The 13,349-nt window shown below is 46.5% G+C and overlaps 1 protein-coding gene across 1 annotated transcript in view; it reads left to right on the top strand.

The window, feature by feature from the left end:
* Positions 1-13,349, top strand: part of HPS5 (HPS5 biogenesis of lysosomal organelles complex 2 subunit 2) — a 70,061-nt gene that overhangs the window by 47,519 nt on the left and 9,193 nt on the right. The window contains exons 18-19 of the mRNA XM_038764964.1: positions 5,525-5,644; positions 8,692-8,805. Of these exons, the coding sequence (XP_038620892.1) occupies positions 5,525-5,644; positions 8,692-8,805 (234 nt within the window). The remainder of the gene's footprint in view (positions 1-5,524; positions 5,645-8,691; positions 8,806-13,349) is intronic.

Here is a 13,349-nt window from a genome sequence, read left to right as displayed (position 1 = left end):
AGAAGGGGGAGACAGAGAACAAAACAAAACATATTAACAAAATAAAATAAATAGAATAAATATGTACAAATAAAATGAATAAATCCCCATTATACAGAAGAGGCATAGAGCAGTGAAGCGACTCGCCCCAGGTCACCCAGCAGACAAGTGACAGAGCCGGGATTAGAACCCAGGTCCTTCCAACTCCCGGGCCCGGGCTCTGTCTACTAGAGGAGCAGCGTGGCTCAGTGGAAAGAGCCCGGGCTTTGGAGTCAGAGGTCATGGGTTCAAATCCCGACCGCCACTTGTCAGCTGTGTGACTTCGGGCAAGTCACTTCACTTCTCTGGGCCTCAGTTCCCTCATCTGGAAAATGGGGGTTAAGTCTGTGAGCCCCCCGTGGGACAACCTGATCACCTTGTAACCTCCCCAGCGCTTAGAACAGGGCTTTGCAAGTAGTAAGCGCTTAACCAATACCATTATTATTTATTATTACTAGTCCACACGACTTCTCTGTTTCTCCACCAAGCATGTCAGGAACTATTAGGACTGTGAGCCTGATGTTGGGGAGGAATTGTCTCTATTTGTTGCCGAATTGTACTTTCCAAGCACTTAGTACAGTGCTCTGCACACAGTAAGTGCTCAATAAAGAGAAGCAGCGTGGCTCAGTGGAAAGAGCCCGGGCTTTGGAGTCCGAGGTCATGGGTTTGAATCCCGGCTCCGCCACACATCTGCAGTGTGACCTGCACTTCTCGGAGCCTCAGTTCCCTCATCTGTAAAATGGGGATGATGACTGTGAGCCCCACGCGGGACAACCTGATCACCTTGTATCCCCCCAGCGCTTAGAACAGTGCTTTGCACATAGTAAGCGCTTAACAAATACCACCATTTTTATTATTATTATTGTTATTCTCTGGGCCTCAGTTACCTCATCTGGAAAATGGGGATGAAGACTGTGAGCCCCTGGTGGGACAACCTGATCACCTTGTAACCTCCCCTAGCGCATAGAACAGTGCTTTGCACATAGTAAGCACTTAATAAATGCCATTAAAAAAAAAAATAAATAAATACGATTGAATGATTGAATTTGGATGAAGGTAGTCATAGGGACTCCGAATGAACTCTCGCACCCTTTCAGTCAGTCAATCAATCAGTTGCATTTATTGATCACTTACTGTGGGCAGAGCACTGTACTAAGCGCTTGATAAATACCATTAAAAAAATAAAATAAATAAATACGATTGAATGATTGAATTTGGATGCAGTCATAGGGACTCCGAATGAACTCTCGCACCCTTTCAGTCAGTCAGTCAATCAGTTGCATTTATTGAGCGCTTACTGTGGGCAGAGCACTGTACTAAGCGCTGGAAGAGCAATCCAACAGGAGTTGGTACACATTCCCTAATAATCATAATAATCGTGGTATTTGTAAAGCGCTTACTATAGGCCAGGCACTATTCTAAACACTGGGGTGGAGAGAAGCTAATCGGGTTGGACGCAACCCCTGTCCCACATGGGGCTCACAGCCTTAATCCCCATTTTCCAGATGAGGGAACTGAGGCAGAGAAAGAGAAGTGACTTGCCCAAGGTCAGCCAGCAGAGTCAGGATTAGAACCCGGGTCCTTCTAATAATAATTGTGGTATTTTTTAACCGCCTTCTATGTGCCAGGCACCGTATTAAGTCCTGGGGTGGATACGAGTAAATAGGGTTGGATTCTGACTCTGATACAGTCCAGAGGGGGAGGCAGGCGTTAATAGAAAGAAATTAAATACATCGCTTAAAATAAATAAATAAGCACATACTATAAATAGCAAACAGGGTTGGATACAGGCCTTCTGACTCTGATACAGTCCAGAGGGGGAGGCAGGCATTCATATAAAGAAATTAAATACATCGCTTAAAATAAATAAATAAGCACATACTATAAATAGCAAGTAGGGTTGGATACAGTCCTTCTGACTCTGATACAGTCCAGAGGGGGAGTTAGGCGTTAATATAAAGAAATTGAATACGTCGCTTAAAATCAATAAATAAGCACATACTATAAATAGCAAATAGGGTTGGATATAGGCCTTCTGACTCTGATACAGTCCAGAGGGGGAGGCAGGCGTTAATATAAAGAAATTAAATACATCGCTTAAAATAAATAAATAAGCACATACTATAAATAGCAAATAGGGTTGGATACAGGCCTTCTTACTCTGATACAGTCCAGAGGGGGAGGCAGGCGTTAATATAAAGAAATTAAATACATTGCTTAAAATAAATCAATAAGCACATACTATAAATAGCAAATAGGGTTGGATACAGTCCTTCTGACTCTGATACAGTCCAGAGGGGGAGGCAGGCGTTCATATAAAGAAATTAAATGCATCGCTTAAAATAAATAAATAAGCACATACTATAAATAGCAAATAGGGTTGGATACAGGCCTTCTGACTCTGATACAGTCCAGAGGGGGAGGCAGGCGTTAATATAAAGAAATTAAATACATCGCTTAAAATAAATAAATAAGCACATACTATAAATAGCAAATACGGTTGGATCCAGTCCTTCTGACTCTGATACAGTCCAGAGGGGGAGGCAGGCGTTCATATAAAGAAATTAAATGCATCGCTTAAAATAAATAAATAAGCACATACTATAAATAGCAAATAGGGTTGGATACAGGCCTTCTTACTCTGATACAGTCCAGAGGGGGAGGCAGGCGTTAATATAAAGAAATTAAATACATTGCTTAAAATAAATAAATAAGCACATACTATAAATAGCAAATAGGGTTGGATACAGTCCAGAGGGGGAGGCAGGCATTCATATAAAGAAATTAAATACGTCGCTTAAAATAAATAAATAAGCACATACTATAAATAGCAAATAGGGTTGGAGACAGGCCTTCTGACTCTGATACAGTCCAGAGGGGGAGGCAGGCATTAATATGAAGAAATTAAATACATCACTTAAAATAAATAAATAAGCACATACTAGAACAAATACTCTCTGGTGCTTATTCCTTCACTGGACAGACAGGGGCACTGAGTAACTGGAAAAGCAGCGGGGCCTAGAAATAATGATAATAATAATAATAGTAATAATAATGGCATTTATTAAATGCTTACTATGTGCAAAGTACTGTTCTAAGCGCTGGGGAGGTTACAAGGTGATCAGGTTCATTCATTCGTTCAATCGTATTTATTGAGCGCTTACTGTGCGCAGAGCACTGTACTAAGCGCTTGGGAAGTCCAAGTTGGCAACATCTAGAGACAGTCCCTACCCAACAGTGGGCTCACAGTCTAGAAGGGGGAGACAGATGACAAAATAAAACCTATAAACCAAATAAAATAAATAGAATAAACATGTACAAATAAAATAAATAAATGGAGTAATAACGGGGGCTCACTGTATTAATCCCCATTTTACAGTTGAGGTAACTGTAACAGTAACAGTTGAGTTAAGTGACTTGCCCAAAGTCACACAGCTGACAATTGGCAGAGCCGGGATTTGAACCCATGACCGGGCTCTTCCCACTGAGCCACGCTGCTTCTCACAGTAGATAGAGCACGGTGCTGGGACTCTGCTGTGTGACCGTGGGCAAGTCACTTCACTTCTCTGGGCCTCAGTGACTTCATCTATAAAATGGGGATGAAGACTGTGAGCCCCATGTGGGACAGGGCCTGGGTCCAACCTGACGAACTTGAATCTATCCCAGCATCTAGAACAGTGCTTGGCACATAGTAAGCGCTTAACAGGAACCTTAATAATAATAATAATAGTAATAATCATTATTATTATTAACTGTCCCCTTAATAATAATAATAATAACTATTGTTCTTTCCCCTTAATAATAATGATAATAATAACTATTAATAATAATAATAATAATAATATTATTATTATTATTAACTGGCCAAACCTGGGAGAGTGAGTCCTTTATAATCCTGCAGCATCAGAGAAGCAGCGTGGCTCAGTGGAAAGAGCCCAGACTTGGGAGTCAGAGGTCATGGGTTCTAATCCTGGCTCTGCCCCTTGTCAGCTCTATGACTTTGGGCAAGTCACTTCACTTCTCTGGGCCTCAGTTCGCTCATCTGTAAAATGGGGATGAAGACTGTGAGCCCCCCGTGGGACAACCTGATCACCTTGTATCCCCCCAGCACTTAGAACAGTGCTTGCACATAGTAAGCGCTTAATAAATACCATCATTGTTGTTATTATTATTATTATTATTATCTCCTTTTCTGAATTCTGTGACGTCGGGTCAGCTGTTGAACTGGAGAGTCCTTCCTGGAGGAGAAATAATAATAATAATAATAATAATGTTGGTATTTGTTAAGCGCTTACTATGTGCAAAGCACTGTTCTAAGCGCTGGGGAGGTTACAAGGTGATCAGGTTGTCCCACGGGAGGCTCACAGTCTTCATCCCCATTTTACAGATGAGGGAACTGAGGCCCAGAGAAGTGACTTGCCCAAAGTCACACAGCTGACAGTTGGTGGAGCCGGGATTTGAACCCATGACCTCTGACTCCAAAGCCCGGGCTCCTTCCACTGAGCCAAGCTGCAAATGTAAATCCGAGGGAGGCAGGCTAGACACAAAATAAAACCACTGCACCCAGAAATGAAAGGTGGCTGGGGGAGATTGTCAGTCAGTTATATTTACTGAGCGCTTACTGTGTGCAGAGCACTGTACTAAGCGCCTTGGGAGAGGACAATACAACAATAAGCAGACACATTCGGGCATCACTCTCCCTGGATTTGTTTTCCAGATTAGAACAGATCCCTCCATCTGGTTTGCAGCGTGGCTCAGTGGAAAGAGCCCGGGCTTTGGAGTCAGAGGTTGTGGGTTCAAATCCTGGCTCCGCCAATTGTCAGCTGGGTGACTTTGGGCAAGTCACTTCACTTCTCTGGACCTCAGTTACCTCATCTGGAAAATGGGGATTAAGACTGCGAGCCTCTTGTGAAACAACCTGATCGCCTTGTAGCCTCCCCAGCGCTTAGAACAGTGCTTTGCATCATCATCAATCGTATTTAATTTAATTTGATTTAATTTAATTTAATTTGCACATAGTAAGCACTTAATAAATGCCATCATTATTATTATTATTTTCTGGTTGGTCTAGGCTAGGTCCTGCCTCCTTCCACTCCTTAACAGGGGAAGAGTGATGTTTCGTGGGATGCGGTTTCTACTCTGAACCTGTGGTTAGGAATTGGGCCCCAAGGAATTTTTCATGTATTGTCATAACTGATGCCTCCTTTTCAATCAATCGTATTTACTGTGCCTCAGTTACCTCATCTGTAAAATGGGGATTAAGACTGTGAGCCCCCCCCGTGGGACAACCTGATCACCTTGTAACCTCCCCAGCGCTTAGAACAGTGCTTTGCCCATAGTAAGCGCTTAATAAATGCCATTATTATTATTATTATTATTTTCCTCTTCCTCCTTGATACGTTGGCAACTTGTACTTCCCAAGCGCTCAGTACAGTGCTCTGCGCCCAGTAAGCGCTCAGTAAATACGAGTGAATGAATGAATGAATGAATCCCAACTCTTTTCCAGGATGGCTTTCCTCGAGTCGCTTCTCCAGCCCGAGTCTCTCCGGTTGGATTGGCTGGTCTGGGCAGTCTCCCATGAGGGCCCGCACCCCCGGAGCACTGTAGACAACGAAGGGAACCCCAGGTAAAAGGGACATTTCCACCTGCCTTTCCTCAGCTCGGGGTCCTACCTCAGTTGGGCGACGGGGACCCTTCCCACCGAACCGCCGCCCGCGGCGAGCGAGGAAGGGAAGGCTCGCCGCCGGCACTTGATGATAATAATATTTGTCAAGCGCTTACTATGCGCAAAGCACTGTTCTAAGCGCTGGGGAGGTTACCAGTTGGGATCAGGTTGTCCCACGGGGGCTCAGTCTTAATCCCCATTTTCCAGACGAGGGAACTGAGGCCCAGGGAAGTGAAGTGACTTGCCCAAAGTCACACAGCTGACAATTGGCAGAGCCGGGATTTGAACCCATGACCTCTGACTCCAGAGCCCGGGCTCTTTCCACTGAGCCACGCCGCTTCTCTGTATGAAACAGTGAGGCCTAGTAGAAAAAGCCTACAGTCTTCATCCCCAAAGCTTACAGTCTTCATCCCCATTTTCCAAATGAGGGAACTGAGGCCCAGAGAAGTGAAGTGACTTGCCCGAAGTCACACAGCTGACAAGTGGCGGAGCCGGGATTTGAACCCACGACCTCTGACTCCAGAGCCCGGGCTCTTTCCACTGGGCCACGCCGCTTCTCTGTATGAAACAGTGAGGCCTAGTAGAAAAAGCCTACAGTCTTCATCCCCAAAGCTTACAGTCTTCATCCCCATTTTCCAAATGAGGGAACTGAGGCTCAGAGAAGTGAAGTGACTCGCCCGAAGTCACACAGCTGACAAGTGGCGGAGCCGGGATTTGAACCCACGACCTCTGACTCCAGAGCCCGGGCACTTTCCACTGGGCCACGCTGCTTTTCTGTACAAAACAAGCCCACTGTTATTGCTCTATTTATTTATTTATTTTACCTGTACATATCTATTCTATTTATTTTATTTTGTTAGTATGTTTGGTTTTGTTCTCTGTCTCCCCCCTTTTAGACTGTGAGCCCACTGTTGGGTAGGGACCGTCTCTAGATGTTGCCAATTTGTACTCCCAAGCGCTTAGTACAGTGCTCTGCACACAGTAAGCGCTCAATAAATACGATTGATGATGATTGAGCCACGCTGCTTCTCTACTTCTGGCCCGCGGGTTTAGCCAAGCTAATTAGCCAGGGGTTTTGAGGTCGGGAACACTTTGGGCCGGAGTGAGCGACAAGTGGCTTCAGAACACCTTGGAGGATGCCGTCATTACAATTTGTAATGGCCTTGGTTGGGATTCATTCATTCATTCACTCATTCAGTCGTATTTACTGAGCGCTCACTGTGTGCAGAGCACTGTACTGAGCGCTTGGAAAGTACAGGTTGGCAGCACATCAGGGAGGAAGAGGAAAAGGAGGGGGAAGAGGCAAGGTATCGCTCCGGAGCTGTCGATCGGACATCAGTTATGACAACATATGAAAAATTCACCGGGGCCCAATTCCTAACCCTGCAGCGGCATAGAGAAGCAGCGTGGCTCAGTGGAAAGAGCCCGGGCTTTAGGAGTCGGAGGTTATGGGTTCAAATCCCGGCTCTGCCAGTTGTCAGCTGGGTGACTTTGGGCAAGTCACTTCACTTCTCTGGGCCTCAGTTACCTCGTCTGTAAAAAAAAATGGGGATTAATAATAATAATAATGGCATTTATTAAGCGCTTACTATGTGCAAAGCACTGTTCTAAGCGCTGGGGAGGTTACAAGGTGATCAGGTTGTCCCACGGGGGGCTCACAGTCTTCATCCCCATTTTACAGACGAGGGAACTGAGGCCCAGAGAAGTGAAGTGACTTGCCCAAAGTCACACAGCTGACAAGTGGCGGAGCCGGGATTTGAACTCCAAAGCCCGGGCTGTTTTCCACTGAGCCACGCTGCTTCTAAGCCTGTGAGCCCCCCGTGGGGCAATCTGGTCGCCTTCTAAACTCCCCAGCGCTTAGAACAGTGCTTTGCACATAGTAAGCGCTTAATAAATGCCATTATTATTATTATTATTATTATTATTATTATTATTCAAATCCCGGCTCCACCACTTGTCAGCTGTGTGACTTTGGGCAAGTCACTTCACTTCTCTGGGCCTCAGTGACCTCATCTGGAAAATGGGGACGAAGACTGTGAGCCCCCCATGGGACAATCTGATCACCTTGTAACCTCCCCAGCGCTTAGAACAGTGCTTTGCACATAGTAAGTGCTTAATAAATGCCATCATTATTATTATTATTATTGTTAAGCGCTCAATAAATACGACTGAGGGAATGAACTGAATTATTCATTCATTCATTCGATAGTATTTATTGACCGCTTACTGTGTGCAGAGCACTGTACTAAGCGCTTGGGAAGTCCAAGTTGGCAACATCTAGAGACGGTCCCTACCCAACAGCGGGCTCACAGTCTAGAAGGGGGAGACAGACGACAAAACAAAACATATTAACAAAATAAAATAAATAGAATAAGTATGTACAACTAAAATAAATAGAGTAATAAATATGTACATACATATATACAGGTGCTGTGGGGAGGGGAAGGAGGTAAGGCGGGGAGGGGGAGAGGAAGGAGGGGGTTCAGTCTGGGAAGGCCTCCTGGAGGAGGTATTGCCCCAGACTCTATCCGAACCTACGCGGAGCAGTGTCTTTCCAATCAATCAATCATATTTATTGAGCGCTTACTGTGTGCAGAGCACTGTACTAAGCGCTTGGGAAGTCCAAGTTGGCAACATATAGAGACGGTCCCTACCCAACAGAGGGCTCACAGTCTAGAAGTTCCAGTTTCCCGGAGAGGCAGCTTTCAGAAGGATTCATTCAATCCAATCGTATTTCTTAATAATAATAATGATGGCATTTGTTAAGCGTTTACTATGTGCAAAGCACCGTTCTAAGCGCTGGTGGGGGATACAGGGTGATCAGGTTGCCCCACAGGGGGCTCACAGTCTTCATCCCCATTTTACAGATGAGGTAACTGAGGCTCAGAGGATTCATTCATTCAGTTGTATTTATTGAGCACCTACTGTGTGCAGAGCACTGTACTAAGCTCTTAGCACCGTACTAAGGAGGATGTGTGTGTGTAATGAGCGCCTTTCTATCCTGACAGGCCGCAGTCCCACCTGTGCTCTTGGGGTTACAGTCACCTGATTCTGCTGCTGATCAAACTCCCGGCCGACTTTGCCACCAAAACGAAAATGGCCGACATCTGTAAGTCTTCCGGGTAAGTCAAGTCTCTCCCGGCAATTCAATCAATCAATCAATCAATCATATTTATTGAGCGCTTACTGTGTGTAGAGCACTGTACTAAGCGCTTGGGAAGTACAAGATGGCAACATATAGAGACACAGTCCCTACCCAAATCCCGAAATGGTTTCAGTCGACGATCCCCTTCCCTGCTGCCCGAAGTTGAGGCTCAGCGTCGTCGGCCTTTGACTGAGAAATTTCCTCTCAAAGCCTTGGTGCGTCGCCGACTTGCCCCTCCCTATTACCCTGGTTCCCATTTTGGTGTCACAAAGGGCAGCGTGGTGTAGAGACGCACTGGTGACACAATTAATAATAACAATATTCATTCATTCATTCAGTCGTATTTATTGAGCGCTTACTGTGTGCAGAGCAATGGACTAAGCGCTTGGGAAGTACAGGTCGGCAACATCTAGAGACGGTCCCTACCCAACAGTGGGCTCACAGGCTAGAAGGAGGAGACAGAGAATCAATCAATCAATCAATCGTATTTATTGAGCGCTTACTATGTGCAGAGCACTGGACTAAGCGCTTGGGAAGCCCAAGTCGGCAACATCTAGAGACGGTCCCTACCCGACAGCGGGCTCACAGTCTTGAAGGGGGAGACAGAGAACAAAACAAAACATATTAACAAAATAAATAGAATATGTACAAGTAAAATAAATAGAGTATTAAATACGTAAAAACATATATACATATATACAGGTGCTGTGGGGAAGGGAAGGAGGTAAGATGGGAGGATGGAGGGGGGCGGAGGAGAAGAGGAAGGGGGGGCTCATAATCATAATAATTCTGGTATTTGTAAAATGGTTACTATGGTTACTGTGGTTACTGTGGGAAGCAGCGTGGCTCAGTGGAAAGAGCCCGGGCTTTGGAGTCAGAGGTCGTGAGTTCAAATCCGGCCTCCGCCACTTGTCAGCTGTGTGACTTTGGGCAAGTCGCTTCACTTCTCTGGGCCTCAGTTACCTCATCTGTAAAATGGGGATGAAGACTGTGAGCCCCCCGTGGGACAACCTGATCACGTTGTAACCTTCCCAGCGCTTAGAACAGTGCTTTGGACATAGTAAGCGCTTAATAAATGCCATTATTATTATTATGAGCCAGGCATTGTGCTAAGCACTGGGGTGGTGACTTTGGGCAAGGCACTTAATAATAATAATGCCATTTGTTAAGCGCTTACTATGTGCAAAGCACTGTTCTAAGCGCTGGGGGGGATGCAAGGTGAACAGTTGTCCCACAGGGGGCTCACAATCATAATAATTCTGGTATTTTTTAAATGGTTACTATGAGCCAGGCATTGTACTAAGCACTGGGATGGTGACTTTGGGCAAGTCACTTAATAATAATAATGCCATTTGTTAAGCGCTTACTATGTGCAAAGCACTGTTCTAAGCGCTGGGGGGGATACAGTGTGATAAGGTTGTCCCACGTGGGGCTCACAGTCTTCACCCCCATTTTACAGATGAGGGAACTGAGGCCCAGAAAAGTTAAGTGACTTGCCCAGTGTCACACAGCAGACACGTGGTGGAGCCGGGAACTTAACTTCTCTGTGCCTCAGTTCCCTCACTGTAAAATGGGGATGAAGACTGTGAGCCCCACGTGGGACAACCTGACCACTTTATATCCTCCCCAGCGCTTAGAACAGTGCTGTGCACATAGTAAGCGCTTAACAAATGCCATTATCATTTTTTTTTTTTAGAGAAGCAGCGTGGCTCAGTGAAAAGAGCACAGGCTTTGGAGTCAGAGGTCATGGGTTCAAATCGTGACCCCACCACATGTCTGCTATGTGACCTTGGGCAAGTCACCTAACTTCTCTGAGCCTCAGTTCCCTCATCTGTAAATTGGGGATGAAGACTGTGAGCCCCACATGGGGCAACTTGATCACCTTGTTTCCCCCCCAGGGCTTAGAACACTGCTCTGTCTCCCCCTTCTAGACTGTGAGCCCACTGTTGGGTAGGGACCATCTCTAGATGTTGCCAACTTGTACTTCCCAAGCGCTTAATACAGTGCTCTGCACACAGTAAGCACTCAATAAAGATGAATGAGTGAATGAATGCTCTGCACATAGTAAGCATTTAAAAAATGCCATCATTATTATTATTATTATTATTATTATGAGGAAATCGGGTTGGACACAGTCTCTGTTCCGCATGGGGCTCACAGTCTTAATTCCCATTTTACAAAAGAGATAACTGAGGCCCAGAAGAGTGAAATTCATTCATTCAGTCGCATTTATTGAGCACTTACTGTGTGCACAGCACTGTCTAGCGCTTAGAACAGTGCTTTGCACATAGTAAGCGCTTAATAAATGCCATTATTATTATTACTAAGCGCTTGGGAAGTACAAATGGTCAACGTATAGAGATGGTCTGTACCCAGCAACAGGCTCACAGCCTGGAAAGGGGAGCTTCCGTCCCCTACATTCCACGGAAACTGCCCTCTTAAAGGTCACCAATGACCTCCCGCTTGCCAAATCCAACTGCTCATACTCTGTCCTAATCCTCCTCGACCTCTCAGCTGCCTTGGACACTGTGGACCACCCCCTTCTCCTCCACACGTTATCTGACCTTGGCTTCACAGACTCCGTCCTCTCCTGGTTCTCCTCTTATCTCTCCGGTCGTTCTTTCTCAGTCTCTTTTGCAGGCTCCTCCTCCCCCTCTCATCCTGTTACTGTGGGGGTTCCCCAAGGTTCAGTGCTTGGTCCCCTTCTGTTCTCGATCTACACTCACTCCCTTGGTGACCTCATTCGCTCCCACGGCTTCAACTATCATCTCTACGCCGATGACACCCAGATCTCCATCTCTGCCCCTGCTCTCTCCCCCTCCCTCCGGGCTCGCATCTCCTCCTGCCTTCAGGACATCTCCATCTGGATGTCTGCCCGCCACCTAAAACTCAACATGTCCGAGACTGAACTCCTTGTCTTCCCTCCCAAACCTTGTCCTCTCCCTGACTTTCCCATCTCTGTTGACGGCACTACCATCCTTCCCGTCTCACAAGCCCGCAACCTTGGTGTCATCCTCGACTCCGCTCTCGCGTTCACCCCTCACATCCAAGCCGTCACCAAAACCTGCCGGTCTCAGCTCCGCAACATTGCCAAGATCCGCCCTTTCCTCTCCATCCCAACCGCTACCCTGCTCGTTCAAGCTCTCATCCTATCCCGTCTGGACTACTGCACCAGCCTTCTCTCTGATCTCCCATCCTCGAGTCTCTCTCCACTTCATACTTCATGCTGCTGCCCGGATTGTCTTTGTCCAGAAATGCTCTGGGCATGTTACTCCCCTCCTCAAAAATCTCCAGTGGCTGCCAATCAATCTGCGCATCAGGCAGAAACTCCTCACCCTCAGCTTCAAGGCTCTCTATCACCTCGCCCCCTCCTACCTCACCTCCCTTCTCTCCTTCTCCAGCACAGCCCGCACCCTCCGCTCCTCCGCCGCTAATCTCCTCACCGTTAGGCCTCGTTCTCGCCCGTCCCACTGTCGACCCCCGGCCCACGTCATCCCCCGGGCCTGGAATGGCCTCCCTCTGCCCATCCGCCAAGCTAGCTCTCTTCCTCCCTTCAAGGCCCTACTGAGAGCTCACCTCCTCCAGGAGGCCTTCCCACACTGAACCCCCTCCTTCCTCTCTCCCTCGCCCCTCCCTCCATCCCCCGTCTTACCTCCTTCCCTTCGCCACAGCACAGCACAGTATATATGTATATATGTCTGTACATATTTATTACTCCATTTATTTATTTATTTATTTTACTTGTACATATCTATTCTAGTTATTTTATTTTGTTAATATGTTTAGTTTTGTTGTCTGTCTCCCCCTTCTAGACTGTGAGCCCACTGTTGGGTAGGGACTGTCTCTATATGTTGCCAACTTGGACTTCCCAAGCGCTTAGTACAGTGCTCTGCACACAGTAAGTGCTCAATAAATGCGATTGATTGATTGATTGATTGAGACAGACAATAAAACAGAACAAAAGCCAAGAAATGACTTGCCCAAGGCCACCCAGCAGAGTTGGGATTAGAACCCATGACCTTCTGACACCCAAACCCATGCTGTAGCCACTGTGCCATGTTGCTTCCCATAGTTTGGGGAGGGGAAAGGGAGGGAGAAGGGGCCGAGCAGAAACTTTCCTGGGAGTATCCCGGGTGCCCCAGGGCTCTGTTGTCCTAGCGGAAAGAGCCCAGTCCCGGTGGTTCAAAGACCTGGGTTTGAATCCTGATTCCACCACTTGCCTAATTGCTGTGTGACCTTGGCCAAGCCGCTGAACGTCTCTGGGCCTCATCTGGAAAACAGGGATTGAGACTGTGAGCCCCACGCGGGATATAGACGCTTAGTACGTTATTATTATTAAGGGAAATGAAGCGCTTAGTACAGTGCATTGCACACAGTAAGCGCTCAATCAATCAATCAATCCTATTTATTGAGCGCTTACTGTGTGCAGAGCACTGTACCAAGTGCTTGGGAAGTACAAGTTGGCAACATATAAATCCGATTGATTGATTGATATAGACCATATCCAAGACGATTAGGTCG

Source organism: Tachyglossus aculeatus, chromosome 22, assembly GCF_015852505.1.
Source record: "Tachyglossus aculeatus isolate mTacAcu1 chromosome 22, mTacAcu1.pri, whole genome shotgun sequence".
Classification (NCBI taxonomy): Eukaryota; Metazoa; Chordata; class Mammalia; order Monotremata; family Tachyglossidae; genus Tachyglossus; species Tachyglossus aculeatus.
The sequence above is the reverse complement of the archived record's forward strand: the minus strand, read 5'-3'. Positions and strand labels throughout refer to the sequence as shown.